Source organism: Otolemur garnettii, unplaced genomic scaffold, assembly GCF_000181295.1.
Source record: "Otolemur garnettii isolate 467f Iridium unplaced genomic scaffold, OtoGar3 scaffold00333, whole genome shotgun sequence".
In the NCBI taxonomy this organism is placed as follows: Eukaryota; Metazoa; Chordata; class Mammalia; order Primates; family Galagidae; genus Otolemur; species Otolemur garnettii.
The window spans coordinates 157,628-177,020 of NW_003852728.1; the positions used below are offsets into that span (position 1 = coordinate 157,628).

Sequence of the window (19,393 nt, forward strand, 5' to 3'; positions counted from 1 at the left end):
GAAGAACACAGGGGTTAATCAGTGTTGAGTTTCAAAATAGGCTTTCCAAATCTGCCAGGAGAAAAAGGAACTAGAAATTCAGACTTCGACAGAGATAAAAATAAAAGTTATTTCTAGTCTCCAAAAATCATTATTACATGAAGAGAAAATGGTTACCTTTAATATAGTTTTATTATAAAACAATGATAGAAAAAAATTGTAATATGAAGTAAAGTAGATCACCAGTATACTGAAAGGGGAAATAAAGCTTCTTGAGACAGAAGAGGAGGAAAGGAGGAGGAAAAGAGGAGGAAGAGGAGATGGTGAAGGAAATGAGAGAAGAAATTAACAAAAATGAGAAGCTTTGTGTCCACACCTAGCCACTTCTAAAGATGCTCTAAGTTTAGCAAGAGAGGGCAACAGCCCTGCCTTGCTGAGAACAAACAATGAATACCATTAAAACAGAGAAAACAAATACTGAAGCCCAGAATTCATCTAAATGAATAACATCTCAACCAAAGATCAGAAACCCAGAAAGGGAGGACAAAATGTGGAACAGGATATCCTCTATCCAAAGTGAGATGTCTATTTATGTTTTCCCTTACAATCATACTGTGTGGGAAAGAGGGATAGAAGGGGAGATCTCCCCAATGAGTAAAATAAAAACTTTAAACTGGAAGAGTATATGCTTCCAAAGAAACAGTATTAACTTGAAAGAGACTGTTATAAACCAGAGGTTAAGTAACTTCTGAAAAGTTAACTTTTGTTTTCTGCTATCAGTAAGAATGAAAGGAAAGGAAGGCATACAGAATGTTTAGTTCAAAGATAGATTAACTTATTTAAGTTTTGTCACATCTAATTCTTAGTATGTTATATTTCCACCTGCTATGTCTGGGTTTTGGTTAATTGAGGTTTTACTGTATTCAGCATTCTCCCAGGAAATATCTTCATACATCACTTCAATCTGCCCCTGTAAAAGTTGTAGTTAATTCTCATTTTCTTCTTCCCTAAGTTAGAGTAGTTAATAAATTTTTTTTAAAAATGTAAAATGACCTTATTTAAAAGTAATTTAAAATGGTTTCTTAAATCACAAGCCAATTGTTCTCCTTGCTCTACTCTATTAAATACTTCTTATCTCTTAACTTTTTAAACATTTGTTTCACAATTCTTTTGAGTCCTTTTGAAGTACTCTTTATTTTTCTTACCCGTGAGTCTCAAACTTGTCAATATTCCAGTAAAAGAGAACTATTCTTTAGAGAAAATATAAACTCAAACTGTTAAAATATATTTTCCTTTAAATCTATTTTGGCCTAGAAGAAAAACAGTAAACATACCAAAGGAGCATATCTCGGTTTTGGAGGTGGAGGAGGCATCCTGCACCGACAGAGACGTTTGACCTTTGGTGATGGTAGTAAAGGCTCACAAGGTGGAAGTGGTGGTCTTTCTCTTGATGGAGGAACTCTGCCTGTGCTTAGTTTCTGTTCTTTTTCTTTGAATGTTGTCTTTTTAGATGACATTCCTAATCCTTTCTTCATTTCCAGGGCTTCTTTCTTTGAATCTACAGATGTGCCATCTGATTCATCAGCTCTCTTTTTAGCCCCAGGTTTATGTAGTGACTCTTCAGATTCAGCATCTGAACCTTTGGCCTTTGGGCCCTTCTTTAAGCCTATCTTGAAAGAATCATCAGATTCAACGTCAGTAGACTCTGTGTCCTTTTTCACGTTCTTCTTAGCATCTTTATTTAAACCTTTCTTTTCCTTCTTTGAATCTTTATTACCCTTCTTTAACTCCACATCGGATTCACTATCAGTTGATTCTGCATTCTTTTTAGCATCCTTCTTTTTATTATCTTTCTTTGATTCTTTCTTCTGCTTCATTTCATCTTTTTTACCCTTTTTAGAATCTGCTTCAGATTCAGAATCAGCATCAGTAGACCCTGCATCCTTCTTGACAGATTTCTTTTTGTCATCTTTCTTCGAATCTTTCTTTTCCTTTTTTTCATCTTTCTTACCTTTCTTTGACTCCAGTTCAGATTCAGAACCAGTAGAGACTGTATCCTTCTTTGAATCCTTTTTCTTATCATCTTTCTTTTCATTTTTCTTATCCTTCTTTAAATCTTTCTTTGCATCCTTTGAGTCTCCAGATTCAGCACCAGTAGACTCTGTGTCTTTCTTTGAATCCTTTTTCTTGTCATTCTTGTCATCTTTCTTTGAATTTTTCTTATCCTTCTTTGAATCTTTTTTTACATCCTTTGAGCTTCCAGATTCAGTGTCAGAGCTCTTCTTTGTATCCTTCTTTGTGTCCTTCTTGGAAGGCTTCTTTGAATTATTCTGGGAGCAATTCTTTACCCATGTATCAAAAGCCATGGATTCATTGCCAGCCTCTTCCAAATACATTACTAAATCCAAATTTGAACTATTTTTTGAGCAAGTCTCTGATTTGGAATTATAATTACTTTTTGATCTCTTCTTAGAGTCTTTTGCTGGATTGTTCTTCGTATATATGGATTTAGTGTTTGCCTCCTTGGAATTCCTTGAATCTTTCCTATTGTTTGAATGCTTTTTTGAGACTAACTTGGAATCATTGGATTCTGGATTTGTTTCTGATTTGTACTTTGATATCTTAGATGTCATTACACTTTCATATGATGACTTGAATTGAGTTTTATCTGATTTACTTCTTTTAGGTTTATCATCGTTCTTATCATTTACTATTTTCTTGGATCTTGAATTTTTTGCATGTGAACACATTTTGTTCTTAGAAATTTTATTCAAATCCATTCCTTTTTTGTTATCTTTGGACATTTTAGATTTTACCTTTTGAAGATAGGTTTTTGGTGTATAAGGATGTCTCAATGGAGCCTGTCTCTGGACAGCTAAGTAAATAAATGGTCTTCGGAAATATTTTCTTAAAGAATGCCTTATCCATATGTGAGCTGGCTTTTGATCTTGCTGTAATTTTCTTTCATCATGCCTCTGGAAAAATGATTAGATTAATGATAAGCATTTGGGTATGAGTTATATTTTATATTTAAACATAGTAGTTAAACTTTTCATTAACTATTTAAAATTATATATATATATTTTTTTCTCTCTTTCAAGGGGTGTGTGTGTGTGTGTGTGTGTCTCTCTGTGTGTGTGTTTGGATGGGAGAGAGAGAGAGAGAGAGGGAGATGACTCCACTTTGTAAGTATAATAACTTTAGGGGAAAACTTTAGGATTCCTTTAAGAATTCGTATTGGGATTGGAACAGGCCAAAAATGATTCATGACATTCTCAAAATTGTTCTCACAATCAATAGAGAGTTCCTTTTGAACCATTACATTCAAAGATTATGATGATTTTGTGATAATTGCAGGCTTTAGCCCCAGCTTGATTGCTATTCTGACTTTGAAAATCTCTGGTCAAATTGAGAGTGCCATATCCCCACTGTATACATTTCAAACATCTTTTTGTTACTTATTTCTAATTTATTAATTATTTCATTATAATCATAGAACACATTTTGTGTTAAATTATAGAGAATTATTGTGTGGCCCTAGGGGGGAAAAAAAGAAAAAACACAAAACCAGAAAAAAAGAGAAAGTTTGGCTCTTAATTCTACATTCTTTATTGTTCTATCTCTTCTTAGTGAGTCATCTGGCAGAAAATCATGGAATCAAAAAACACTTTCTACATTAGTTTCTTGGATTCTCACTTAAACGATGCTAAGTTGTTTTAAATGAGACAAACAAATATTTCATGCACATTATTTTGTGTAGAAATTGTGTAAATCATTTTGAACTTCCACCTAAACGTTTATCAGATTTTATTGTCATAAGTAGCCACAAGGACTGATTTTAGATTTATTTCTTATATTCATGTGACTTTTGAGTAGAGGTGCCAGCAATCAAATAATTGTATGGAATTAAAAGACAACCATGAAGAGAAGCATGAAACTTGGATTGCTATAGATGTAATAAATGGCTTTTGAGTAAATGCATTTGTTGTAACTTTCCCTTGGGAGATGCTTTAACAATATTTTGATATCACAATGGACAATTTTGTATATTGATTTTTCTTTTTGCTAATTGATGGAATGACCTTACTTTGTATAGTAGAATCAGTGCTGATGAAATTCTAGTTCTTATAAAAACTTGCATCTCCTAAATTTCGGACTTAAAAAAAATGAGGAGGCCCTTAAACCTCATCAAGGTCAAATCCTGCTATATTATTTAACTTTTAAATGATTTTGCAACTGGTAAACATTTTGTAGTAGACACTAACAGTTGTAGCACTATGTTCCTCAGTTTGAATAGGCTATTAACTATTTAATATCTTTGACATGGAGAATCACATGCAAATTAAAGTTCATCTAAAACAGATTAGGGCAAGCTGTTGTTCAGAGATAATAATTTAAAATATATGTTTCCAATTGGTAGTGAAATTCAAATTAAATATTTAATTTTCAATTAAATCAAATTATATATGTTGTATGAACTTAGATTTAGTTCTTAAAATGATCTTTTCAATACTTACAGGAACTGTGACTGATGATTCTGAAGATTTTGATTTATTTTTTATACCTGGCTGCGGTGGTTTGGGAAATGTCAAATCAAAGTGTTCTTGATTCCATGATTTTATACTTGAGTCACTGACTAAAATGAGAAAGAAAAATAAACAACTTGGAATTAAGAGCCAGACTTTCATCAGCACTGAAATATTCTTGAATAATAAAGTTATAATTTAAATTAAACTAATTTACAAATAAAATATAGATTTTCTTTATAGTTTATAGGGATTGGGGGTCATAATAATTAGGTGAAATAAAAACTTATTTTCTCATTTCATCATTGAATTATGTTTTTTTTATTTTGTTATCATTATTATTATTTTTTTTTGAGACAGAGCCTTAAGCTGTCACACTGGGTCGAGTGTTGTGGCATCACAGCTCATAGCAACCTCCAACTCCTGGGCTCAAGCGATTCTCCTGCCTCTGCCTCCCAAGTAGCTGAGACCATAGGCACCTGCCACAAGGCCTGGCTATTTTTTGGTTGTAGCCAGCATTGTTGTTTGGCGGGCCCGGGCTGGATTCGAACCTGCTACCTTAGCTGTATGTGGCTGGTGCCTTAGCCACTAGAGCCACAGGACCCAAGCCTGAATTATGTTTTAAATGATACTTATAATTTTATTTTCTAGATTAAACCAATTTTCATAGATAGTTATTAAATCATGATGGCAAAATAATATAATCAAACTGTGAGACTGGAAAATATAGAAAACTTCCCCACTTTTTTTCAAACATCTCAATCATCTCCACTTTATTAGTTTGTTTCCTTTATTTCGTTTTTGTCAGATTGTAGAAAATGTGAATTCTCCTTTCACAGTCACCATAATAAGTGGTACAATGCTGAGCATTAAGTTGTCAGTAAAAGTCTTAATTGATTGAATGAATGATTATTTAATCACCCTTCTGATCTAAGCCATAGAAATTAGGGCTCTGTACCTATAACTAAACTGATAACTATGGCAAAAAAGCAACTGATCAGGAATCAGGATAGTTCTCCTGAAGATGAAAAGACTAATGACAGCTGTCATCATTTTATTTAGATATTTAAAGAATAGTTATATGGGAGAGTAGTAGTAATAATAATAGTAGCATAGCACAATTACTAACACTTATGTAATGCTTACTTAACTATATGCCATACTGTGTGCTAAGTCCTTTAGTCAACTCATTTGATCCATACAACAACAATTTGAATTAGATAATTAGATTAGATGTTATAGACTTCTTTATATGTGGCCTGAGGGAAGGGGTGGAACCAATGAGCAACAATTGTAGCACTTTATTTCAATATATTAAGGGAAATTTTCCAAAAGTTGCATGTGTTCAGAAACTTGGATATTCACTAACCACTTTCATCTCTCTGAATATATTTGCCTTATTTTAGTTTTGTAGTTACAAACTTTAAACATGGGAGAAACTTATGCAAGGAAGGTTGGTAAGTATTATGAAAATGGAAAAACTAAATACATTTTTCTTTTTTAAACTAGCTAATACAAACTTAAATCAAAGTTAGAAATATATTAAACAGCACACTACGCACACTCAGCATGCACATATGCATATGCATACATACATGGTTGTATTAAATTTTGATAAACGTTAGTGAAATTTCTGCTTTATCATATTTAATTGAGGATACTAGTCTTTAGTTCTTAAAATTATTTTAAAATCTAAAAAAAATTTGATGTAATGATTAAATTCTTACTTGGGATGGAATTTTCATATGTTGTTATGTTTACTTCTTGTCTAAAAAAAAGGAAAACATTTTAATTAAATTTGTAGTATTGATAATTATAATAATAATTATTACTATCATTATGAGTAAGCCTTCAATAACAACACATTGAGAACTTGTGCATTTTCTGATCTCTACTATCTAAATATGTCTATCTTCAATTTGTATTATATAGTTCGTCTTCTGAGTATATTTTTCACCAGGCACTTATACAAAAATATAACATGGACTAAATCCTGAAATAAGTGGCTAACTTTAAAAATATTAAAATGAGGTATGATAAATTGAACCAGCTCCCCCTCCAAAAATTATCTACTAAAAATGTCTAAACTGGCATTTTCTTTATTAATTAATTATGAAAAAACTCACAACTTTTCAATGTTTTCAAAGCTTAAATCCTAATGATGTGTGAGGGGGTACATACAAGTATTGACTTGAATTTTGAATTGCCCTTCCACATAGGGAAAATTAGTCCATGATGTTCTGCCTATTTTCAAATAGGCACATTTGAAAAGTGCCTATTTAATTGCTTATAAGTCAATATTGTCTACTAAAGAAAAACATATTATAATTTGCTTTGAAAATATTACTTTCTTAGTAGTTGTCTGGGACAATGAGTTGTGACCACCACTACGTCTGAGGTAGTACTTGCATAAATAAATATCGTAGAATTTTACTTTTTTGGGCAGTTCATCATGGTTTTTGTTTTTTTTTTTTTGGCAGTTTTTGGTTGGGCCTGGGTTTGAACCCACCACCTCTGGTATATGGGGCTGGCACCCTACTCCTTTGAGCCACAGATGCTGCCCTGTTCATCATGTTTTTAAAACAAAATGAAAAAAGTCAAATGATCAAATATATTTATATTTGAGTCAAATCTATTTTCATTTTCTAAAATAAAGCTCTAGTGTTCAGGACAAAGCCTGGCCCCTACTCATCATTAAGTCACTAGTGACTTAACTTAGGAAAGACTTTAGAGAAGCTGAGCAGTAAAATAGTTGTTCTCAATCACAGGTAATCATTATAATTAATTGGAAATGTTTTAAAGCATAAATACATGTGAGAGCTCCCAGAATCCTGAGTTGAGTTGATCACATTTGTATGCTAAACTCCCCCAATCTATTTTTATGCTATGCCCTGATTAAGGACTTTGGTTTTAATTGATTTAAAAAAACAAAATTTCATAGATTTCTAAAATAGATTAAGTTTGTATTTTGGCTTTTCCAAAGGCAATTTATCAATGACTTATTAGTCTGTGATGAAAGATAATTCAATAGAGTAAATTATTATGACCTGTATCCCTAGAAATGCAATAGTTTAGAAATCAGCCATGCTGGCTGTATTACAGCTTTTTTATTCTATGAAAGACTTTGCACCTACATTGATTTTGACTTCTTTCCCACAGTCTAAAGTAATATTTCTGAACTTCCTTTTCAAATATTTTGCATTAGTAAACAATTTACAACCCTTGAACTTAATATGTGTATGTATTATTCAGTCTACTGTAATCATATACATTATAAAGAATACATTTATATAAAATTTTCAAAAGATGAAGTAATATATAAAAACTGTAGTTCTAATATTTTATTCCTACTATTCAATGTATTTACTTGACTTGCATCTCACTTTGGAGAATACTAGAAAAGGCAACAAAGAAATAATAGGAAAGGGATAATTTAGCCAAATATGAAATGCCTGCTTACATAGATGTGATCTCAGTCTCAAATTATTGGAAGCGCAAATATAGTTAAATGCCTTGGTAGTTTTCTTTACTTTCAAGGTGTATATTTGTGCTATAAATGAATATGTGTCTACTTATTTGGTTTATAGTTGATAGCAACCTATATCTTGACATAAAAAGGGAAATGAGTGATAGAAGCCAAAAAATGAAATAACATATTTAAAGTTATGAAGAAAAATAACTAAATTAAGATTTTGAAGACAGAAAAGGTGTTCTTAACAAAGTAAGATAAAATAAAAATATCTTAAAATAAAAAGGAAAAAGCATGCCAGGAGAAAGCATGAAAAGAAATAAACACTAACAAGAATTTTCTAGTCAGGAGAAAGAAAAGGTATTCTTAACAAAGTAAGATAAAATAAAAATATCTTAAAATAAAAAGGAGAAAGCATGCCAGGAGAAAGCATGTAAAGAAATAAACACTAACAGGAATTTTCTAGTCAGGAGAAAAACTACCAGAGATTTATTACCTTTAATAGGTAAAAGATCTGATATAGTTCAAAGATGAAATAAAAAGCACAAAAAGAGTATATGTGTGTTTGTGTGTGTGTGAGAAGAACATGAATATTATTTGTAAACAATATTAATACTGAGTTATTCAATTTGAAATACATGAAAAATTCATGGTAATGATAGTTCAAAAAGGAACATGGGTAAATTAAATTAAAGTGTTATAAAGTACCTACATTGTCTGGTATGTGACAGAAATTTTAATCTTTACTAAACTCTAAGAAGTCAATGAATTAATGTTGTAATCTCTAGGATAACCACAAAAGAATAATAAAGGAGTGTATAACTGATAAGATAATTTAAAGGAAATGTAATAACAATTTTTTGATCAATACAAAAAATCAAAAGAAATAAAGAATGAAATATGGAGTTAATAATAAATAAAAATTGAGATGTTAGGTTTAAATTCAAGTAAAAGCACATTCAAAGCCAATAAGATAAAAGAAAGTCAGCTAAAAGAAAGTCACAGTGTATTAAATAATAAAAATTGACTGAATGCTTCTCATGAGGGATACACCTAAAACATAAAGACATAAAAATGTTGAAAAAAAAGTAAGAGGAACAGAAAGCACACATACCTTAATAAATACTAAGCTCATGAAGCTATGATAATGTCAAAATTTAAATAGAGACAAATAGCAGTATTTTATAATTATAGAAGGATTAATTCAATATGAAGAAGATATAACAACCCTAAATTTGATGTACCCATTGGCATTCCTTTAGAATATATAAAGCAAAAAATTTCTAAAACTAAAAGTAGTAAGAACTACACACATTTCAAAAATATATCACTAGAGATATAAAAATTTCAATAATAGAACTTGACATACTGTAAGACACTACAACACACAACTGCATAATACACATTTTTTTTCAAATTCACATGAAATATTTAACTAAAGTGGGCCATAAAGCAAGTCACAACAAGTAGTAAAGTACAGAAATTATATGTTTGCTGATCACAGTTGTGTGGGGATAGAAACCATGACCAAAGTTGAAGAAAAATCACTCAAAACTTGGAAAAATTAAGAATACAATCTATGGAATATGGTGAAGAGTTATGCCTGCAAGATGGTGAAATAGGACTTTCAAGTGCTTGTCCCCTTGAAGAAACATCAATTAGAACAACTATCCAGACCTGAAAATAATGTTCAGAGCCAAATAAAGCAAGTAAGACATTATAGCACCTGCATAACATAATTTTTTTAAAAAGGCACATTGAATGAAGTGGATAAGGTAATTTCACATTATCTGTCTCACACTTCTCCAACCCCAGGCAGCACAGCATGAAGGGAAGAAGTAAAGTGAACACTGGACTTTGCCTTGAACCCTGACATTATGCCTGCCCTAGTAAAACACAGCACTAGCCAAACTCATATGTCCCCCAACTCCAGGTCATTCCCACAAATTCAGTGCCAAGGCTTTCCCCAGAACCAGACTGGGTCTCACAGTTCCAGACACCAGGCTAGTAGTCATGAATCATCTCTCCAGACTCACATCAGTGTCAAGAAAGTCCCTAGATCCTCAGGTTTCAGGCTTATTTCACAGACACTGGCTCTAGGTACTCCCAAGGATCCAGAATCATCCCATTTCCAGATTTACCCCCACAGCCCTAGTCTTCAGACTGGTAATCCCAGTCCTCAACCCCAGGCATCAGATTGCCTTCAGAACTGAATCAGGCTATATGCCCCATGAGCCCAAACTTCAGGCATACTCCAGCTCCATGGTTGTACTCTACAGTGCCAAATTCTAGACTGACACTCACTTACCAAAACCCATGCCCGTGGGCACCTGGATGTCATTCAAAGACCAAGCCTCCATGATGCTTCCCAAGACAGAGGCTCCAAGCCTGCCCATTGCCAGACTGGCTCCTGGGACCCAGGGTTCATTGTGGCTATTGTGACCCTATACTGCAGCAAACTCAGGGCCAGGCCCACTCAAGTACTGGCCACCCACTCAAGTACAGGCCACCCCCTAAAGACACAAACTCCTGTTTCACTGGAGTGCCAAGTTGGTTTCTATGAACTGAGTCTTCAAGCTAGCTCCCACAGATCAGTCTCTAGGTCTCACCCCATGGACCCAGTCACTAAGCCTACCCAGCTGCTTATCCAGGCACTAATTCAGCCCACCTGTGGTCTTTAGCATTAATCCTACCAGTGGAACCATGCCAGAAAGCTTGTCAGAATTTCAGAATGGGATGACTAATCAAGGGTATTTCCTGCTGAAGCTATTCTGTAAAGAGTGGAATAAGTATATACTCCTTCAAATATGCAGACATTACTGAACAATCCAAAGTATCATTTAAAAAATCAAGAAAACATTACATCACTAGATATACAAAATAAAACACCAATAATTACCTTAAAGGAATGCAGATATACAAACTCCTTGTTAAAGATTTTAAAATAATTATCTTAAAGAAGGTCCATGTGCTATAAGAGAGTGTAGGTAAGAAAAAAAATGAAATTAGGAAAATAATATGCAAACAAAATGGAAAGTTCAACATAGAGATAGGAACCATAAAAAAGAACCAGACAGAAATGCTGGTGCTAAAGAACACAATTACTAAACTGAATAATTCCATAGAGAGCTTGGGAAACAAACTCAATCATGCAAAAAAAAAAAGAAAAAAAAGAATCAGTGAACTAATCAGTGAACACAGGTTATTTGATACTACCAGCCCAAGGGAGGAATAAAAGAAAACAGACCAAAATAGAATAGAAAGGAAAAAACCCTACATGAATTATGGGGTACCACCAAGCAAACAAATTTACATATAACTTGTGTTCAAGAAGAAATAGAGAAAGATAAAAGAACAGAAAGTTTATTTAAATAAATGACAAAAAAACTTTACAAATAAGGCAAGGGAAATAAATATCTACATGCATCAAGTACAAATAATCCAAAATAAACTAATATAAAGAGGTCTTCATTGAAACACATTATAATCAAGCACAAATTAAAAAAATGAAAGCATCAAAAGAAATAAACATGTCACAGACAAGGGAAACCAAAATGACTATTAACGATTTTCTCAGCAAAAGTAAAGCATAAAATAAAGATAGAGTCCGTCCTAGCCTTGGGCTACTCTGCTCTGGGAAATTGTGGGAAGGATACTGCATTCTCTCTCAACTCCAGGCAGAACTTTTTGAATCTGCGATTGGCAGGGCTGATGCTTTGGCTGAGACAAGTTTGCTCACTATGAGCTGCCATTGGCCTAGGAGAATCACCTAGAATTCATGCCCACACCCCACCTTGCCAAACTTAGAGAAAACGAGGTCAGACCACAGTGATCCCTACATGGTCCAGCCCTTAAGGCGAGCTTTGGGAAGCTATATGTGAGAAGGACCACAGGAAAAAGCACTGGATTATTTAAACAGTCAGTGGTGAAGGGCAGTGTTGAGTTCCACATCCTGGAGCCTCTGAATCTGATACCAGTTCACCAGTTTTAGTTTTCAAATGGCCTTAAAACCCTGCTGAGGAAGTAGGTCAGCATAACAATAAGTTTCCACTTCACTTTGACAGTCTCTGGAAGATAGTAGTGAACTCCACACACTGGGGACCTTAAAATGGATATAAACTAGTGTGTTTGTTTTATTATTCAAACAACCCAAAATCCCTGCTGTGCTGTCTCACCCTTTAATAAGCAGCTGCTTTAGTTTGGCAGGTCCTAGAAGGGGTGGAGAAAGCTCCATATTGTGGGGCTTCTAAACATGGTATCATCCCCTCAGATTAGGTATCGAAACAGTCCTAATAATCTACTGAGTGGTTGACAGAACAATGAGTAGTAGACACTTTGTGTCAATAGGCCCTGGAACAGAAGTGGAGAGCCACACCCCTAGGACCTACAAATCTGATATGAGCCCACAAGATTAGGCAGCCAAACAGCGCTAATATCCACTGAGCAACTGGTAGAACAATCAGCTGCTACTAAATACTGACAAGTTTTAAAAAGGGCATGGAGAGCTCTTTGCATCCAGGTAGTTAGTGAAATCACCAGCCTATCTAACTTGATATCCAAAAGGTCCCACAGCCAGTTGAATGGCACTATTGCTGGCAGATAGGTGTGCCATATGTTCAAGCCAGGCTCCGCCTTCCATGCCCCAACTCCCTGCTGGGAGATTCCTCAGATAAGCAAACTAGAATATCACTCAACAATAATTTAGGGACATCCAAATATTCTAATGCAAAAAGTAAAATAAATAAATGTATTAATCAAAAACACACATGAAGAAGAATCAGCAGAAGGATCCTGGCAACATGAAATTTCAGAGCATATCAACATAATACCATGCATAAAGAAATTGTAGAAATAACAAAAATAGAATTGAGAATATACATGTCAAATAAGATGAATGGAATTGAAGAGAAAATGTAAAAAGAAGTCCAAAATCTGTCTCAAGAAATCAGTGAAATTAAATATAAAGTCACAAGTATATGGACATAATTAGGAAGGATATAGTAGAGCTTAAGGAATTGAGAAAGGCATTCAACAAGTTTTAAAACACAGACGAGAGCCTTGGCAACAGAGTAGAGAGTGGAGAAGAAAGAATCTCGGAACTAGAAGATAAGACTTTTGCACTAACCAATCGTGCTAAGAGGCAAAGAGAACAAAATCAGAGCAATCTCTTAGAGAGATATGAGATCACACAAAACACACAAACATACAGATCATGGAGATCCCTGAAGGAGAAGAAATGAGTCCAAAAAGTGTGGAAAGTTCAAGACATCATTGTGGAGAATTTTCCAAGCATTGCAAGAAACCCAACTTCAGATATTAGATAGTTACATAACACCAGGATGACTCAATTCAAATAAAGCATCTCCTAAACACATTGTAATTAACTGGGCAAAAGTCATAATGAAATACAAAATTCTGCAAGCAGCCAGATGTAAACAACTTCTTACCTATGAGGCGAAGAACATGAGAGTGACAACAGGCTATTTAGTAGAAGCTTTACAGGCCAGGAGAGAATGATCACTAGTTTTTGTTTCTGTTTTTGTTTTTGGTTTTTTTTTGGGCAAGGATGGGTTTTGAACCCACCAACTCTGGCATATGGGGCCGGCACCTTACTCCTTGAGCCACAGGTGCCACCCAAGATCACTAGTTTTTAATTTTCTTAAACAAAACAATTTTCATCCCAGGATTTTATATAGTGCTAAAAGTTCATATTCAATGAAGAAATCAAACCTTTTGCTAATAGGAAAACATTGAGGAAATTCACCACCACAATATCAGTTCTTCAGGACGTACTTAGATCCTTCCTATACACCAATAATAACAATGGACAACTAGAAAAGTAAAGACATCCAGAAATTAAAGGGCAAAGCCTAGCTTCCATAATGGCCCAAGTGATAAAAATAAGGAATGAATATCCACAAAATGGCATAAATAGAACTCTACCATATTTATAAATTGTCTCAATAAATGTGAATGGCTAGAATTACCCACTGAAGAGCCATAGACTGGCTGCCTAGATAAAAAGGGACAATCTCAGTATATGCTGTTTTAGGAAACATACCTAACCTCTAAGGACAAAATAAGACTCAGAATGAAAGGTTAGAAAAGAGTATTTCTGGCAAATGGAAGTAAGGAAAAGCAGAAATCACCATCTTACTTGCAGATACAGAGGTCTTCAAATGAACAACAACAACAAAAAAAAAGAAAGGCAAAGATGGGGACTATATACTGGTCAAGGGAACAAAACAATGCAAAGACATTCAAATTCTAAATATCTATGCAGCCAATTTAAATATTCCCAGGTATACAAAACAAACACAAACCAAAAATGTGATATCCTGCTACCATTATACCTCAGGACTTTTAACACTCCACTGATAAAACAGGACAGATCCTCTAAGCTGAAACTGAACAAATTTAAGCACAACTTTAGAACAAATGGCCTTAATAGACATATACAGAATATTCCACTCAAATAAAATGTTGAATGTTCTTCCCATCAGATCACAGTTCATTCTCAAAAACTGATCATAACTTTGGGCACAAGTCAAATATCAACAAATTTAAAGTAATAGAAACTATAGCTTTGTATCTTTTGGGATCATATAAAAAGTAGAACTCAACTCCAACAAAAACCTTCTTCCCCAAACAAAGTCAAGGAAACTAAACAACTCTATGCTGAATGACAGAATGACCAAGGAAAATATGAAGAAGAAAGCCATCAGATTCCTCACACAAAATGACAACGAAGCCACAAGATAGCAAAACCTATGAAATGCTACAAAAGCATTTAAATCTAAGAGGGAAATGTATCACAAGAAATACCTACCTCCAAAAACAGAGAGAGCACAAATGAACAACCTACAAACCCATATCAAAAACCTGGAAAAGGAAGAATAATACAATGCCAAACTTAACAGAATAAAAGAAATAACTATATTAGATTAGAATAAAGTGAATTTGAGAATAAAAGAACTATTCACATGATTAGTGGGAAAAAAAACTTAGTTCTCATTCGTGTAACCTAATTCTTTGTACACTCAATGAATACCAAATAATAAACAAACAAAACTTTTGTTCTTTGAGAAGATTAATAAAATTGATAAACTCTTGGCGAGATTAAATTGAAACAGAAAATAAGTTATATAATAACCTCAATCAGAAGTGAAAAGGGGAAATAACAATAGATGACACAGAGATACAAAAGACCATCACTGATTACTACAAAAAACTCTATGCATATAAATTTGAAAATGGGATGGAAATGGACCAATATATGGAATCAACCTACCTCCCAGACTAACTCTGAAAGATTTAAAACTATTGAACAGATAAATATCAATAAACAAAATTGAAATGACAATAAAAATGCTTCCAATAACAACAAAAAAGTCCTGGGCCAGGTGGTTTCACACTAGAATTCCACCAAACCTTCAAAGAGAAGTTTGTTCCTATACTGAAGAACCTATTCCAAAATACTGAGAAGGAATGAACCCTCCCCAGCTCCTACTATGAAGTAAATATCACCCTGATACCAAAACTAGGAAATAATCCAACAACAACAAAAAAAGAGAACTACTAACCACTATCACTAATGAATATTGACACAAAAATACTCAAAAAAATCCAAGCAAATAGAATACAGTAGCATAAAAAAAAAAATACATCATGATCAAGTGGACTTTATACCAGGGATTCAAGGCTTGTCCAACATACACAAATACATAAACATAATTCATTATATAAAAAAAGTAACAAGAAAGACCATATGATCCACTCAATAAATTCAGAAAAGCATTTGACAAAATTTAGCATCCTTTTCTGATAAGAACACTTAAGAAAAGTGTCATAGATGGGATTTTTCCTAAACTCATAGAAACCATCTATTTCAAACCTATAGCAGAAATTAACACTGAATAGAGTAAGTCTGAAAGAATTTCCCCTTAGAACTGAAACAAGACAGGGATATCCACTATTTTCACTACTATTAAACATAGTGCTACAAGTCCTAGCCAAAGCAATCAGGCAAGAGAAGAATATCAAGGGTATGCAAATGGGGACATAGGTAGTCAAAATTGCCCTTTGATGATAACATGATTTTAAACATACAAAATCACAAGGACACAATCATGAGACTCCTGGAAGTGATCATGAATTATAATAACACCTCAGGATATAAAATCAAAACCCAAACATCAGTAGCCTTCACACATACCAATAACAGTCAAGCTGCAAATCAAATCAAAGATGTAATTCCCTTCACAGTAGCTTCAAAGAAAATAGAATACCTGGGAAAATATATCACAAACAATGTGAAGGATCTCTACAGAGAGAACTATAAAAGCATGAGAAATGAAATAGCAAAAGGCATTGATAAATGGAGGAACTTTGCAATTTCGTGGCTCGGATATAATCACATCCAAATCTGGAGACATCGTATTACCAGACTTAGGTAATACTACAAGTCTATAGTGATCAAAATATCATGGTACTAACACAAAAGCAGAGACATAGAGCTATGGAAGACAGTAGAGAACATGGAGATCAAACCAGTCACATATTGCTATCATATCCTCCATAAACCAAACAGAATCATACACTGGGGAAGATAATCCTTATTTTTTATATGGTTCTGGGTGAACTGGTTAGCCACATATAAAAAGCTAGACCCACCCCTCTCACCACTTACCAAAACTGGCTTATGCTAAGTAAAATATTTAAATCAAAGATACAAAACCAGAAGAAAGTGTGAGGGAAAAACTCTTTCCCATATTGGCTTGAGAAAAGATTTTATGAAGAAGATCCTATTGGCAATTGCAACAAAACCAAAATTAAATAAATGGTACCTGTTAAAGTTAAATAGCTTCCACACAGCTAAGGGCGCAACAAGTAAAGCAGATAGACAACATTCAGGATTGGAGAATATGTTCATATGTTATGAATCTGACAAAGGCCTAGTAACCAGAATCTACAGAGACCTCTAAATAATCAACAATAAGAGAGTAAAAAAATCCCATTTATAAATGGGCAAGAGGCATGAACAAAAACTTCTCCCAAGATGACAGATGAGTGACCAACACTCATTACTGGGGTTAAGTGTTCTCTCAAGGTGGTTTTGGTTTGTATTTCTCTGATGATCAGGGATGATGAGCAAATGTCATCAGAGAAATACAAACCAAACCCATCTTGAGAAAGCACTTAACCCCAGCATGAAGAGACCAACATGAAAATGTCTCAAAGGTGCAGACGCCAGTGTGGGTGCAGAGAGAAGGGAAAACTTAATACATTTTTGGTGAGATGGCAAAATAAAATATCCTTTTTGGAAGTAAATACAGTAGATCCTCAAATCCCACAATCCCATTATTAGATATTCAACAAGAAGGAAAAAAATATTTTACCATAAGGAATTTGCACTTGGATGTTTGTAACAACTCAATTCAAAATTGCAAAGATCCACCCATGAATGTATAAATAAAATGTAGTATATGGAATGCTAGTCAGCCAAAATGAAAGATGGAAACTTTATATCATGTGTATTTACCTGGAAGGATTTTGATAATATTCTCCTAAGAAAAGTATCACAAGAATGGAAAATCATTCCATGTACCCTATATTAATATGAAACTAGTATATGAAATACTACACAGCCATATGAGCGAATAACACATTTAAATTCAAAATGGGGAAGGGGTCAGTGGGCAGGGGGAGAAGTGTGTTAAACTCTAATCTATTGGGTATAATGTAGAGCTCTATGGCACACCTCCTGGATTAAGGGCTCAACCGCAACTTGGACCTTACCTTAACAAATTCAAGCAATGTAACCTAATTGTATGCACCCTTATATTTATCTAAGTTTTTAAAATTATATAAAAGGATAGTTTTCCATTACCCATGGTTTCACTTTTCAATATTTCAGTTACCCACAGTCAACCCTGTTTCAGAAATAGCTGAATCCTGTACAATAAGATATATTGAGAAAAAGAGAGAGGAAGACAATATATGCACATGCATTTTTTACAGTATATTTTAATAATTATTTAACTTAAATATTGATTATTTTTAATATCTTACTGTGACTAATTTATAAGTTAAACTTTGTCATCACCATGTATGTATAAGAGAAAAATGTATGTATAAGAGAAAAATATAGCATATATATATATATATACACACACACACGTGTGTGTGTGTATGTGTGTGTGTGTGTGGTTTAGTACTACCTGCAGAATTAGGCATCCACTGGAAGTCTTGGAATATATCCACCACAGATAAAGGTGAACAATTGTAAATTACAATAAAAATTAGAAAATGTTTTAAATGATATTTTGAATAAAATAAAGAGAACTACTTGGATCTCTGTTGGATGAAAAGATCTATTCAGGGAGAAAATGATAACATTAAATTCAAATACATAGTGGGTGCCAATAATGCATATACAGTTTAAGAAAGGAAAAGAAACTATTTTAAAATTGCAATACTTTTGTCACATTTGACTACAATTATAAGAGATGCAAGGTAAAGATAACACATATTCCTAGAATGTATTGAGTATTATAATTTTAATACTTTTTTCCTTTCTTAAAATGTATATACAATTTTGTCACCCTTTTATTAGGAGCTAGAAATAAAACAATAAATTAAATAAAAAATGTAGGAAGGACACTAAACAACTAAATGGACAGCAAAAATGAGAGAACAAAATATTACATCAGTTCATTTATAATTTAGATAATATACAAATTTTCCATGCAAAAGAAAATATATGATATATAAAATAAGAAATAGGAAATATGAATTACTGTATGTATGCTAAAGACTTTAACTCAATAAGTAAAGTCTTACCGACATAGAGAACTCCAGGGCCAGATGTCTTCATTGATCAATTCTTCCAAACACCTAAAAAGAAAAAAAAATGTTCACAAACTCTTCCAAAGAAGAAAAAAGAGGAAACTCTTATTAATTTATTCTATGAGAAGAGCATAACTTTGAATACCAAAACCTGAAAAGGACATTAATAGAAAGAAAAATTATAAACTTACATCTTTGATAAACGTTAATGACAAAATCCTTAAACATTTTTAGCTGATTATATAGAAAAGACATTACACCTAATGGAGCTTATTTCAGATTGGTTTAACATCGTAAATTAACCACATCAGGACATGAAATAAATAAGGGAAAACTATATGACCATATTAATAGTTGAATATTTGATAATTCTAACACTCATAGTGTTTTAGCAAACAATGAATAGAAGAAAATTACCTTATTCTAATAAAGGTGGCTTACTTAATATAATTCTATATGATAAACATAATAATGATGAAAAATTGGACCTTTTGGGTAGCACCTGTGGCTCAAGGAGTAGGGTGCTGGCCCCATATATCAGGAGTGGTGGGTTCAAGACCAGCCCCAGCCA

At 33.4% G+C, this 19,393-nt stretch overlaps 1 protein-coding gene across 1 annotated transcript in view; it reads right to left on the minus strand.

Moving 5' to 3' along the window:
- The window catches only part of CYLC1 (cylicin 1), a 74,641-nt gene that overhangs the window by 36,856 nt on the left and 18,392 nt on the right, over positions 1-19,393 (minus strand). The window contains exons 2-3 of the mRNA XM_012813899.1: positions 6,233-6,273; positions 4,497-4,615 (exon numbers count right to left, since the gene is read on the minus strand). Of these exons, the coding sequence (XP_012669353.1) occupies positions 4,497-4,615; positions 6,233-6,273 (160 nt within the window). The remainder of the gene's footprint in view (positions 1-4,496; positions 4,616-6,232; positions 6,274-19,393) is intronic.